The 14,459-nt window shown below is 45.1% G+C and overlaps 1 protein-coding gene across 1 annotated transcript; it reads right to left on the bottom strand.

Annotated features, from left to right (window-relative positions):
- Nucleotides 1-243: 243 nt before the first annotated feature.
- Nucleotides 244-1,950, bottom strand: LELP1 (late cornified envelope like proline rich 1). Its single transcript, XM_045546354.1, has 2 exons — nt 1,869-1,950; nt 244-692 (listed from the first exon to the last, which is right to left on the bottom strand). The coding sequence occupies exon 2, from the start codon at nt 669-671 to the stop codon at nt 339-341; it is 333 nt and encodes a 110-aa protein (XP_045402310.1). The 5' UTR covers nt 672-692; nt 1,869-1,950; the 3' UTR covers nt 244-338.
- Between the last annotated feature and the right edge of the window lie 12,509 nt (nt 1,951-14,459).

Below are 14,459 nucleotides of genomic sequence, written 5' to 3'. Positions count from 1 at the left end.
GCAGCCATATTTATGGCTCTCTCCGGCTTTGCGCTAAGAAGGCCTGCATTCCCTGGGCACACTGTTCAGAAGAAGGCCCCTCCCTCTAAGCAGCAGGAGGAGTCAAGGGAAAGCTAGTCCTCAAAGGTCGTGGATAGTGGAGGACCCTGGCCTCACTTCCTGGGGATTGTTTATGGATGGTTTAGTGCTGGAAATCAACACAATAAACCAAAAGCCACCGAAACACCAGAAGTCTTGCACAGCAGAGGAACACGTTTACTTGTCAGTTCATGGTCTCAGTCCCCAGCCCCATGGTGTTGCACGTGGTGGAGATGGCGACAGTGGAGGGCTTGGGTGCCTCACTGTGGAGGTGGGCAGGGAGGTGGGCAGGGAGGTGGGCAGGGAGGTGGACAGGGCGGTGGACAGGGAGGTGGGCACTTAGGAGGACAAGGCTTGACGCAGGACTTGGAAGGGCAGGGTGGTGGGCATGGTGCAGGGCACGGTGGGGGGCACAGTGAGGGACACTTTGGTGGTGGACACTTTTCCCGTGGGCACTTCTCAGAGCAGCGTTGCAGGAGCTTCTTTAAACAGCTGGGCTGGCATTTGGCCTCACACTTTTGTTCACACCTGGGATCGCAGTTCTTGGGCTCATTCTTGGGGTCACTAGGTTTATTTTTATCGTCACTCGACATTGTTTCTTGATTATCTGAGCCCTGCAAAGAAATATGAGATAGGCTGCAGGTGGGAGAGGATTCATACAGACTTCTTGCTCACAACTCTTGCCCATCTTTCTTCTTAAGAAAGCCTTTCCTGGGACATTGCAGGCTCTAGATCATCTTCTCATTTAGGGCTGTCCCTGTCCTTGTATGGGTTGTGACAGCATTTCTTTATCTCTCCACCCTTACTCTATTCTCTCGTCACATATCCCTGTTTTGCGTTCTGTAGACTCTAGCAGTAGTTCTTAACTCAGGGGACCCTCCTCCCCACTCCCAACCATTGGAACCACAGTATAGTTGGCATCTTCTGTAACCCCATATGTTTCATTTAATTTATATAAAAACAATATTCCAAGAAGTCCTTAAGTTTGATCAGACTGCTCAAGGCATCCAAAGGTTTCAAAGAACTCCTTTAAGGTCACTTCCCTCTGGTTACTGCCTAAGGTCACTACCTCTCTGGAGATAGATGGGAGGTATATTAGAAGACTTAGGGACCCTGGACATTTTCAGTCTTGTGTCCTACCTAAGCCCCCCAAGCCTTGAGAATTGCATTCTTTACTCAAGGACTTGGGAAGGGAGGATAACTAAATCCCTGCCACAACTGGATTTTTGTGGACTTCTCTACAACTGCCCCCTCTGTCATCTCTGTTGGAGTTCTGTCAGATGATTAGGGCAAGGGGAGAAATAAGGAGAGGAAGAGTAAACTAGGAAATTTTAATTTCTCTGAAAATATGAATGCTAGAGCCACAAAATATGACTTTCAGAAAGGAATTCCTTTTCTCCTCTGTTGAGTTTTGCTCTGAGCTAGATCTTTCTGTATGGACAGTTTAACTTCTAGATATGGGCAGGAGGTTTTAATCCCTAATGATACTTCAAGTTGAATCTCGTTGGCACATCTTTGATTTCCTTTAATAATATAAAAATAGAACCTCTAATTGAGTTTTAAAATCAGTTTGACTCTCCAGGGAGGCAGATCATTAAACTGGACTCTAAAATTGTTAAAAGTCTAGTCCAAGGTGAAGCACACCCCAGTTCTTGCTACCGAAATTGACAGAAAACTTTCACTCAAACATGACCTTCCCAGGTCTGCTCAGTGCCTAGGGTGCTGCAGGTCACTCCCAGGACAGGAGCCGTAAAAAAGTGGCCCTTTCCAGTTGTCCAAATGCAACTCACCCCTTTGTGTTGGTAATGAACTGGACAAGTAGTCGAGTGAGCGAGGTGGGTGGTACGGCTGTGCTGGGAAGGTGGATTTTCCCCTCTGGTTCCTTTGCTCTGCTCTGAGGAAGCGGGGGACTGGGGGCAGGGGTGATCTCCACTTGTGACCTCATCACAGCATCATCAAGTAGCAATTGTTGTGTGACTCCAGAGCTCCCAGCTCAATTCCAGACCTTGTCATGAGAATAGAGCCATGGTTAATCACCCGCTTGGCTGTCCCACCCCTTCCAGGGTCCCTCCAAGTCATACTGGTGAAATGAGGCTGCAGTGAAGACTCCTGAGCCCTGAGGATTGGAGGCTTATTGTCGCTAGGAGCAGAAAAGCTGGCTCACTGTTGACACTTGGTCTCCACCTCCTCCCCCAGCTCCTGAAGTTTAACTCTTCTGAACCTGCCCCTTCCCCATCTTTCTAGGAAAGCAGACCTGGATTGATCACAGCCATTTTAACTTCCTCTCCTCCTTTTTCCTAATCTGAAATTCTGAAGCCTCTTCTTACCACCCCACATTCTCTGGCCCAAATCCAAGGATTATTTTAGCTCTTTTTCTCAATGTCCTTGAATAAATTCATTATTTTGGGGGCTCTGTGATATTTTTTTCAATCAGGGAGCAGACCACCCCTTGATATCCAAGGCAAATGTGGTGTATTATAAAAAATTCAGTCTAATGGTCCTGAATGCTCCTGACCAGTTGGGTTCACCCCAGATCCTGTCTTAGAGCAGAAAGGTTTGCCTCTCAGAGAGTCCCTTCTTTGCCATTTCAAAGCTCGGCTGGTGGGTCTTTGTGGTTGGAATAGGGATGCCTCTGGGGTGGTGGTGGGAGGCTGGTGTGGGAAAGGTGAGGGGCTCATGCACACGGTGCCTGCGCTCAGGTCTGGGAGGTTCGTTCTTGGCAATTGTCACAGATGGATCACAAGTGACTTTTGATTAAAACTGTGATATGGTTGTGTCCAAGTGTTGAGAGATATTTCTGACAGCAAAAGGTGGAACAGATTGGGAGATGGGATTGTAAAGTGAAGGTAGAATCAGCCTATTTCAAAGAAATTATAAAAATCTCCACATCTGAAGGGAGCTGGTGGTGCAGTCAGGGCACTCATGGGAGAAACCTCATCAGATTCGGGAGACTTGGTTACTGACTGTGCAGAAAATGCAGGAGAAAGAATTGAAGATGGCTCTCAGGTTTCAAGATGGTAGGGTTTCTGTTTGTTGTTTTTTTTATTCTTATTTCAGCATATTGTAGGGGTACAAAAGTTTAGGTTACGTATATTGCCCTTGCCCCCCTTATCCCCCTGAGTCAGAGCTTCAAATGTGTCCATCCCCTAGACAGTACGCATCGCACTCATTATGTATGTATACACCCATCCCCTCCCTCACACACATCTGCCTGACACCCAATCAATGTTATTCGTAAATGTGCTCTTAGGTGACAATCAGTGAAACCAATTTGATGGTGAGTACATGTGGTGCTTATTTTTCCATTCTTGGGATACTTCACTTAGTACAATGGGTTCCAACTCTTTCCAGGAAAATACAAGAGGTGCTATATTGCCATTTTTTCTTATAGCTGAGTAGTACTCCATGGTATACATATACCACATTTTATTAATCCACTCATGTATTGATGGGCACTTGGGTTGTTTCTACATCTTTGCAATTGTGAATTGTGCTGCTATAAACATTCAGGTGCAGATATCTTTGTTATAGAGTGTCTTTTGTTCTTTTGAGTAGATGCCCAATAATGGGATTGCTGGATCGAATGGTAGGTCTACTTGAATCTGTTTAAGGTATCTCCATATTGCTTTCCACAGAGGTTGCACTAGTTTGCAGTCCCACCAGCAGTGTATTATTGTTCCTGTCTCTCCACATCCATGCCAACATTTGTTGTTATGGGACTTTTTGATAAAGGGCATTCTGACTGGAGTTAAGTGATATCTCATTGTGGTTTTGATTTGCATTTCCCTGATGATTAGAGATGTTGAGCATTTTTTCATATGTTTGTTGGCCGTTCTTCTGTCTTCTTTTGAAAAATTTCTGTTCATGTCCTTTGCCCACTTTTTGATAGGGTTGTTTGATTTTTTCTTGCTGATTTTCCTGAGTTCTGAATAGATTCTAGTTATCAGTCCTTTATTGGATGTGTAGCATGCAAAACATTTTTCCCATTCTGTAGGTTGTCTATTTACTCTTGTGACAGTTTCTTTGGCTGTGCAGAAGCTTTTTAATTTAATCAGGTCCCATTTATTTATTTTTGTTGTTGCTGTGATTGCCTTTGGGGTCTTCTTCATAAATTCTTTGCCTAGGCCAATGTCTATAAGAGTCTTTCCCACATTTTCTTCTAGAATTCTAATAGTTTCAATCCTAAGGTTTAAGTCTGTTATCCACCGTGATTTGATTTTTGTGAGAGGTGAAAGCTGTGGGTCCTGTGTCAGTCTTCTACATGTGGCTATCCAGTTTTCCCAGCACCATTTATTGAATAGGGATTTTTTTCCCCAGAGTATGTTTTTGTCTGCTTTGTCAAAGATTAGATGGCTATATGAGGATGGTTTTATATCTGGATTCTCAATTCTGTTCCACTGGTCTGTGTCCCTGTTCTTGTGCCAATACCAATCTGTTTTAATAACCACAGCCTTGTAGTATATGTTTGAAGTCTGGTAAATTAATACCTCCCATTTTGTTCTTATTGCTTAAAATTGCTTTTGCTAAACGGGGTCTTCTCTGGTTCCATACAAAGTGTTAAATTACTGTTTCTATATCTGTGAAAAATGATGTTGGTAATTTAATAGGGATTGCATTGAATCTGTAGATCCCTTTAGGTAGTATGACATTTTAACAATGTTGATTCTTCCGATCCATGAGCATGGTATGGTTTTCCAGCTGTTTACGTGTTCTGCAATTTCCTTCCTCAGTGTTTCATAGTTCTCCCTGTAGAGGTCTTTTACCTCCTTAGTTAAATGTATTCCTAGGTACTTTATTTTCTTTGTTGCTGTTGTGAAGGGTATTGAGTCTTTGATTTGGTTTTCCGTTTGACTATTATTGGCATATATGAATGCCTCTGATTTGTGTGTATTGATTTTGTATCCTGAGACTCTACTGAATTCATTTATCAGTTCCAGGCATCTCTTGGTTGAATCCTTGGGGTTTTCTAGATATAATATCCTATCATCAACAAAGAGTGAGAGTTTGATCTCTTCTGTCCCCATTTGGACACCCTTGATTCTGCTGTCTTGCCTGATTGCTCTCACAAGGACTTCCAGCACTATGTTGAATAGCAGTGGGGACAGTGGGCAACCTATCTCATTCCAGTTCTAAGTGTGAAGGCTTTCAATTTTTCCCCATTCAATATTATGTTGGCTGTGGGTTTGTCATATATGGCTTGTATCATTTTTAGATAGGCCCCATCTATGCTTATTTTGTTAAGTGTTCTTATCATAAAACAGTGTTGAATTTTGTCAAATGCTTTTTCTGTGTCTATTGAGAGGATCATATGGTCTTTGTTTTTGCTTCTATTTATGTGGTGTATTACATTTATAGATTTGTGTATGTTGAACCATCCCTGCATCTCTGGGATGAAGCCCACTTGGTCATGATGGATTATTTTCTTGATAAGCACCTGGATTCAATTTGCAAGGATTTTATTGAGAATTTTTGCATCTATATTCATGAGAGATATTGGTCTGTAGTTTTCTATTTTTGCTGCATCCTTTCCTGATTTTGGTATTAGAGTTATGTTGGCTTCATAAAATGTGTTGGGGAGGATTCTGTATTTCTCAATGTTGTGGAATAACTTTTGTAGGATAGGCACCAGTTCTTTGTAGGTGTAGTAAAATTCAGGTGTGAAGCCATCTGTTCCTGGGCTTTTCTTTTTGGGGAGGTTTTTTATTGCTGTTTCGATTTCAGTTCTTGATGTTGGTCTGTTCAGGAATTCTATTTCTTCCTGTTTGAGCCTAGGGAGGTTGTGTGTTTCTAAAAATTTGTCCATTTCCTCCACATTTTCCAATTTGTGTGCATAAAGGTTTTTGTAGAATTCATAGATGATATCTTGTATCTCTGTGGCATCAGTTGTAATTTCTCCTTTCATGTTCCTGATGGAGGTTATTAGAGATTTTTCTTTTCTGGTCTCGGTCTAGCCAAAGGCGTGTTGATTTTGTTTATCTTTTCAAAGAACCAACTTTTTGTTTTATTAATCTCCCATATAGTTTTCCTGTTGTCCACTTCATTTAGTTCTTATTTGATCTTATTAATTTCACTCCTTCTGCTGGGTTTGGGGTCAGTCTGTTCTTCTTTCTCCAGCTCTTTGAGTCTATTCATTAGGTTGTCTATTTGTAAATTTTCTGTCTTTTTGATATAGGCATTTATGGAAATAAAATTTCCTCTCAGTACTGCTTTAGCTGTGTCCCACAGATTTTGATAACTTGTGTCTCCTTTGTCATTTAGTTCAAAGACTGTTTTGATTTCTGTCTTGATTTCCTCATTTATGAAATGATCGTTCAGGGGAAGGTTGTTTAGCTTCCACAACTTTGAGTAGAAATGAGAATTTCTATTAGGGTTGACTTCTACTTTAATCCACTGTGATCTGAGAAGATGCATGGTATAATTTCTATTTTTTAAATTTTTTTTAAAGACATGCTTTGTGTCCTAGGATATGGTCAATCTTAGAGAATGTCCCATGATCTGATGAGAAGAACATATATCCAGTGGAGTTTGGATAGAATGTCCTGTAAATGTCAGTCAGGCCCATTTGTTCTAGCGTTCTGTTTAAGTCCATTGTTTCTTTGTTTATTTTCTGCTTGGAGGATCTGTCTTGTGCTGTCAGTGGGGTGTTGAAGTCTCCAGCTATTATGGTGTTGCTGTTTATCATTTGGTTTAGTTCAAGTAGGGTTTGCTTTATGAATCTGGGTGCACCTAAGTTGGGTGCATACATATTAAGTATAGTTATGTCTTCCTGTTGAACTGTACCCTTCACCATTATATAGTGAGCATTTTTGTCTCTCATTACTTTTGTTGATTTAAAAACTAAGTTATCTGATATTAAATCACCACCCCAGCCTTCTTTTGGCTTCGGTTTGCTTGAAATATTGATTTCCATTAGGGTTTCTGTTAATGGGACCTGCGGAAAAGGAGAATAGGTTTGTGCTAGAGGACATGAGATCAAGTCTGGGAAAGTTGATCAGTTACAGTACAGCCTCTTGGGTGGTTATTGGAAATCTGGCTTTGGCCCTTATGCCACTGGACAGACCTGAGACCTTGAGTTCATTTCAGTCCAGCACGTGTTTACTGGGTGGATGTGTAACTGATTCTATAAGCAAGAAAATGTGTTTCTAATAATGTTTTTAGTTCCCTTATGTTTCAAATGGGTTTTCAGTGTTCACATTATGGCTGGGGCGGGCAGCTGTAAGTGGCCTTGACAGCAAGATTTATCGCAGCTCTGGTAACTTAGCAGCTACAGTCTCAAATTAGGCAGAAAATAGACAGAGAACTCTTCAGTAAAATTTGCTGACCAGAACTTTGTAACTTTCTGTTGCACTGATGCCTTCTCTTTTGAGGTTCTTTCCCAGGAATGGCAGAACCTCCTACAAAGCCATATACCACCTGTGTGTCCTTAGAGGACAATATAAGTGATACTCCATCAGGACCATGCCTGAAGACCCACTGAGCCTGTGCACAAGGCTGAAAGAATGACCAATATTAACTCCTAGCTCATTATGATACTAAAATCCCCGCCTTGGGAGGGACTTACTCACCATTTTTGGATCATAGGACATATGTACTAGCATGATTTCTCACTGTGCTTGCATGCCCTGCACTCCACCCCAAACACACAGTGATGCTCACACCCCTCGTGCATTGTTCATTTCGCCTGCAGAAACCCCCCTGACCCTGTTGGTCGGGAAGGCACATTTGCAGCAATTCATAACCTCCCTCTCCCTGTAGATGCATCCAGAGAAATAAATCCCTTCCTCCTTGACAATCCTTGCTGTGTCAGTAATTGGCTTTCTGTATGGTGGGCAACACTGAACCCCTTTCTGGGTTAACAGATGAGCATGAGCTGGTCCTAAGAGACGATGGGGGCAGAGCAAAGAAGAGGGACTGGGAGGATGGCAAATCCCCATACAGGGTTATGTGCTATTTTCAAGGATGAAGAAAGCCATATTCAGTTAAAACCCAAATGAGCCTAAATGAAAGGGGTGAATGTGCCAGAATTTAAGCCCCTGTCACTGGGATGATTGGTGTTAGAGCCATAATCTTGTTGCAGTCCACTCTCCTCTACTCATAATATTTTCCTCTTTAATCCATACTTGTTTTCATGAGCTTTATCTCCCCAAAGCTGTTGAGAAGCAGTTCCCACATCTGTCTCAGGACAGCCAGCTCCAACTGCTGTTCGGCTCTGGACCGAAGCTAGCAATCTAGATGTGGAGAAGGTAGTCATTTGTGACAATGATGTCAAAAGATGTAGTGATTTTGCTAGCTGTTGTCATCTTCCTCTCTCTCCTACTTCTTGCTCAAGAAGTTTGCACTGATTGAAAGTATATCACTCACTGGACACAATTTGTCCATCATCTTTTCAGTCTTCTGAAAAGGTCTCTAAACATCATCAGTACTCCATGCAGTGTTATGTTTAGTACCCCAGATACCGACCTTACCTTTGGCTTAGGGTTTAGTGGGCAGCTGGCTGGCAGAAAGCACTACTGAGATAAAATGCAGAACAGGCTTCTTAGGGGCTGAGTCTCAGATGGGGGCAGTGGGGAGAGGAGATGGCTGAGTGTCAAAGCCTGGCCTAGGTTAGGGTTTAGGAGCAAGGACCTTGCAGTCGGATTCCTGGGTTGAAATCCTGCTTTCATCCTTTACTTAGCAAATGATGCCTAGTAATTTACTTAACCTTTCTAAGTCTCAATTTTCTCATCTATAAAATGATATAATAGTAGCTCTTGTCTAAGGATAGTATATAATTTGTGTTGATTGCTCATAACATGTCAGGCCCCTCTCCAAGTGCAAAGCCTACATCCTCCTCATCCATTATATGGCCTCACTGTACCCAGGGTTGTTGTACAGATTAAAGACACTGTATGTGAGGAGTCCCTCATAAATATTCACCATCCATGTGAGTTTTTGTCAGTGGCGGCTGGGCATCTTCATTGGCTTGCTGGATCTCTCTTTGTGGCCTTGTCTCTGTGTCATTCTCTCATTTTCTGTTTTTGGCCTTAACATTCCACTTGTCCAACTCAGTATTTTCCCTGGACTTCTCTATATCATTTCCCCTCTGCCTTCCTCCAAAGCTCCTAGTGGTGTTCACAGTAAGATCAGATATCTTAATATCAACTATTAATGGATGATTTCAGTTTTGAGTAGGGAGAGTAGATATAAATGTTATTGATAAAAGATAGTAATCTAAACATTAAGCACAAAAATGTCTTTGGATTAGTCAGTGGTCCCTTTGTCCCTGAGGGCCCTGCATGTCTGTGTATTGTACCAGACCAGGGGCATTCTATGTATCTGCAATTTTAAATTCACTAGGATACTCCTCTCTGTTTTTTTGGCAAAGTTTTTCTTCCTTTCTTTTTTTACCCCCTGTCTTTTCCTATTGTTTTGTGTAACTCTGGTTGAACAAGCAGAATTTGCAGGATAGAATCAGAAAGTAACTGTTTCTTCTCTTGATGCCTCTTCAAATCCTCTCTGTGGGGCTGGCTCTTCTCTTTCTTTTGGAATGAAATCTCTCACAGATGCCATTGACTTTTAGGGTCACGGCAAGAAATAAGAAGTTCTCTGATCACTTACTATTTAATAAACAATCTTATTTCAGTATCAGAAGGCCTGTTTTCTTGAACATTGGATTTCCTTCTCTTTCCCACTTGGAGCTGCACAGGCAGGAAGGCTGCAGGGGAAAGAGTATCGTCTCTATTTGCTGTTGGGAGATTTTGCTTTTCCGCCCTCGCTCATCCTGCTGCCTCTGGTCCTTTGGGGTAGGGGCTACAGAGGGAGAAGAAGGGGCTGAAAAGTTCTGAGCTGACATGGGAGCTTTTCAGGCTTGGCAGGTACTGAAAGCTGACCTTTTGCTTGCAGAGAACACAAATGTGCTCTTCCCTGACTGCCCTCTCCCACCTTGCTGGGTTTCAGCCACAGTTCTTCAATCTTGGCCAAACGTCTCCTTTGGTGGGCTGCTTCCCAGACCCAGACATTGCCAGGTTCTCCTCCAGCTTCTCTGAGCTGGGATTCCCTGTCTCTAGGGTGCCCTCTTGGACAGGATTTTACACAGCTTGGACAGCCAGCTCTCCTTCCCTATGGCCTGTATCTGGCCCGTGGGAAGCAGTCACATACCTTCCCCTTTCACTGGTTATCAATCACCACTGGTAATTTTTTCCCTGATATCTGTGTATTTTTGCTCATTCATTATGTAAATGGCGAGGAAAGATCTACGATAGTCTCAAGACCGCAGTTCAGGATTTATCCTATTTGACTTCACGGCGATGTTTGGTTCTGCTGTGTCCTCTTTTTTACCTCTCTCCCTTTCGAGTCCTCTGTGACCTGGATGGTCTCCCACTCAGCCTCACCAATGCCTCCCTGACTGCTGCCTCATCTGCAGAATCCTTTCAATGCCACCTGGCCCTTCACTGTATGCCCTCAATGTTGCTCTTGTTCCCACAATCGCCAGGACTAGCAGCTGTGTGCTGAAGGCTCCAAGATCAACTCTCTCCCTTGTTCTCCAGGTCTGAATGTTAACACCCATGAGATGTACGCTGGTGCCTCAAACTGATTTTACAAAATCAGAATTCATCGTCTTCCACATTGTTCCAATATGTTCCCCCAGCTCCGGGGATAGCTAAGACTTCTACCCTTCCACCAAGGCTTTTAGCGGGGAACCTGGGATCATCCTGGACTCCTGTTTCCCACTCACCCCCATGCCAGGACCTGCTAGTTCCACCTCCTCTGCCACAGGGTCCCCAGCCTGGCTGTGTCTGGGTGCCTCAGGGCGTGGCTTCCTCCAGTCGGTCCCCATGATTCTCACAGACACAGCTGCTGCCTTCATTGCGGGGTCATTGCCACAAGTCCCCCTGCCTCCGAAGGGCCCACTGCTAACTCATCTTTCACAGCACTGCCTCAGTGAATTGCATAAAACAAAGGCTTATTTTTACTACTGAATTGAAGATGAGGCCCAAGGTTCTTAGGTCTACAAAACTTCTTACTAACCGGGCCTTTGCTGTCAGCTCAGGCTTCTACTTTTACCACAGATTCCAGGGTTAAGCGGCTTGCAGTTCCCAGAATGTGCTGGTATTTTTGTTTTGGAAACTCTGAGCTTGTTCTCTGCCAGTCAAAGTCTCCCTCTCCCTCCTCAACCTTGAACTTGCAGGAAATTCATTTTGGGCTTGATTTATGTGAACGTCCCAGGCTGTTAGTTGCCTTGGCCAAGCTTATTCTGAAATTTTTATCTGCACATCTCGTAGTTAGTTATTTCCTATCTGTCGCCCTCATGTGAGGGGCTAGCCTAGAGATTGGGAGCCACACATTTTCATCTCTGTACCCCCAGTGCCCAGCACCTGGCCCGGCATGTGTTAGCCACTTAATAATTAATGCTTATTGTCAATGAAGAGTTGGAATAATATTATTTCAATAGCTTTGCAATTGCTTTTCTCTCTAACTGGAATGTCCTCTTCCTTCTTGCCTTATTGATATTTATTTATTTTAGCTTCTGGACACAACTAGAAAAGCCCACCTTCCATGTGGACCTCCCGGGTCCTCCGCCCCGTTGTGGTCAAGAGATGGCATCTGTGAACATCCCCGTGCACTCCGCACAGCTTGACTCCCCACTGTCCTGCTGGGAGTCACGGCTGTGCCTTCGTCTCACTCAGTGCCCTACTCCAGGGGAGGGCCTTCTGATTATTCTTTGCATCTTTAGGGAGGGCACAGGGCCTGATCTCTAACATATGCTCAGTGGCTGTTTGGGGAATAAATGGATTTATATACATGACAACATCTAGCAGGGAAGTTAAGAATGAAACGAACTATCAGTCAGAGGAGGGCAATCTGACTTCACCCAGGTGGAGATCTGCCTCTCAGAGTCAGCTTCCCTCATCAATATTTCTGCATCAGAGACCCCATGAGGCAAGCACCGTCAGGCCTTGTGGACCGGAAATCCCAAATCATGCTGGACTTGTCTGGGATACAGCCCCCATCTGATCCAGGGTCCCAAGCAGAGGTGGACACACATCAGGATTCAGACCTGAGTCAATTTCCCTTCCTTGGAGCTCTGAACCTACTCTCCACCCCACCCCCAACACCACACACCTTCAGGGGCTTTGGGGGGACCCAGGATGGGGAGGACTTGGAAGAGATGCAGGGGGACAGGGCGCTGTGAGGGAGGCACTCTGTGTGCAGCTGGGAGTCATTGTCTTGAGCAAAGCCTCTGGCTCACTCCACTCTGACTCATGTTCTACTTTGGGCCTCTTCCTGAGGCCTCCCGACAAGCTTCTGCTTCCTTTATATTCTGGTGACTCCACCACCTTCCCAGCTCCCGGCAAGGTGGGATGAGCTGGGGTCTCACTGGGGCAGATGTCTTGATGGAGAGAGAGGAAGAGAAAATCCCTCAGCATGCTGGACTACTTTCTGCAAGCTCAGAGCAGGAGAAATCCTTGCCCATGTGAGGAGGATAGTTATAAACAGGGGGCCCATTCCTTCATTTCCCTGGGTCCTATTTCCTTTTCCTGTAACCCCTGTTCTTCCCCAGCTCCCTAAACCCACCTGCCTACACTTACAACAGTCTGGGCATTAATTGAACAAAAGTCAAGGTTCCTCAATAATAAGATTTTTAATGGATCAGACAGAGGCTGGGGCATGATCCCAACAGGATGGGAGGTGCTGCAAAGAGAGAGCGGTCAGTCCTGGGGAGGGTCTCAGTAGCAGTAAGAGATGGGAGGGGTGAGGTTATAGGGCAGGGAAGGCCGTTGGCTTCAACCACTTCTCTGTGGCATGTAGGAAGGGAGAGTGGCTTCTCCAGTGAATTTTAAGGTCATTTAGGAGAATTCTGTTTTTCTGCATGAAGTATGAAGAAAAATCTAACATTTTTTTGCCTTTGTGGGATTCTTCCTCAGCCCCCAGTGGTAGAAGTTGTCGGGGAGAGACCAGCCGCCGTGCGGGTAAAGGACGCAGCCATGGACGCAGGGCTGTGTTTCGCCCACTGCAGCTGGTGGCAGCTACGGGAGCGCAGACTTGCCTGTGCTTCATGGAGGTCACATCTTTCCAGCTTTGCTGTCTATTTGGGGTAGATGGGAGAAGCCAGTCAATTAACTGTGGAAGTTTCAGGATTCACCTTGAATTTGGGGAGAAGTAGCCTCTTCTGGGGCTGTTTGAAGTTCCATGTCATTGGTTGAAAATAGGGTCTGTAGTGAGAGGAAGGAGAACCAGCTGTCTCATGTCCGGGTCATGGAGCGTGGCTTCAGAGGTGTCACTTCTGCTTTGGTGGGCATTTCTGCTGGCACGGGGGATGCTGCACAGGAGGACACTTCTGCTGGCTGGGGGGTGGGGGGCAGGGTTCTGGGACCCTGGGGGGACAGGGCTCAGGCACCTGCGGAGGGGGCTGGCAGGGGACTTTGTGTTGTTGCTGCTGCTGCTGGGACATCCTTCCTTGTTTCGAGAGGATCTGTAAGAAAGAGCAGATCCTTTTTGTTTTGTTACTTTAATTTTGTTGTCGGCAGCCTCTCAATTAAACCACCACAGCTCCACCGTCGCCCTTAGGGGCAACCTTCCCATCAGACGTGCTGGCACAGCTGCCATGTCGGCAGGTCCCAGTACTGGCAGCAGCTGCCAAACAAGGAATGAATGAGAGACCCCTTGGGACTGTGACCAGACCTCCCTCTGCCCTAGAGTGACCACTGCTGGGTTGTGGCCCATCTTGGGCTCTGCCACCTCTGGAGTGCCCTTTCGGGGGAGGGGGCCCTGCAGGCCCTGCATCATGTGCCAGGGTGGAGCTGAGGGGTGGGAGGCATGGCTGCTGACCCCACGCCGTCACCTACTAGCCGTGTGGAGGGGGCAAACTGACAGTGACCACATCCCCAGACTGTTGTAAAGACTGAAGAGACAAGGTACCCAGTGGGTGCTCCCGTGCTAGTCCAGAGGAAGAAGACAAGCAAGAATGTACCACTCTGTGTGTGTGGGGTGAAAGGTCACACTTAGCCCAGGTAGAGAAGAATGGCAGTGGGGGTGGGGTGGGGAGGAGACAAAAGAGCTTCCTGTCAAGCCTGAGAGGCTGCCCCAATATATTCTGAGTAAGAGCAGAAATAGGGTTTGCCAACCCAAGTGCCCATCAATACATGAGTGGATTAATAAAATGTGGTATATGTATTCCATGGAGTACTACTCAGCTATAAGAAACGATGGTGATACAGCACCTCTTGTATTTTCCTGGAAAGAGTTGGAACCCATTCTACTAAGTGAGGTATCCCAAGAATGGAAAAATAAGCACCATATGTGCTTACCATCAAATTGGTTTCACTGATCGTCACCTAAGAGCACATTTAGGAATAACATTGATCGGGTGTCGGGCAGATGTAGTGGGGGGGAGGGAATGG

The sequence above is a fragment of the Lemur catta genome, chromosome 3 (assembly GCF_020740605.2).
Source record: "Lemur catta isolate mLemCat1 chromosome 3, mLemCat1.pri, whole genome shotgun sequence".
In the NCBI taxonomy this organism is placed as follows: Eukaryota; Metazoa; Chordata; class Mammalia; order Primates; family Lemuridae; genus Lemur; species Lemur catta.
The sequence above is the reverse complement of the archived record's forward strand: the minus strand, read 5'-3'. Positions and strand labels throughout refer to the sequence as shown.

Bases quoted from the DNA above. Each gene is read 5' to 3' on its own strand.
- LELP1 (XM_045546354.1), bottom strand. From the start codon at position 671: ATGTCGAGTGACGATAAAAATAAACCTAGTGACCCCAAGAATGAGCCC.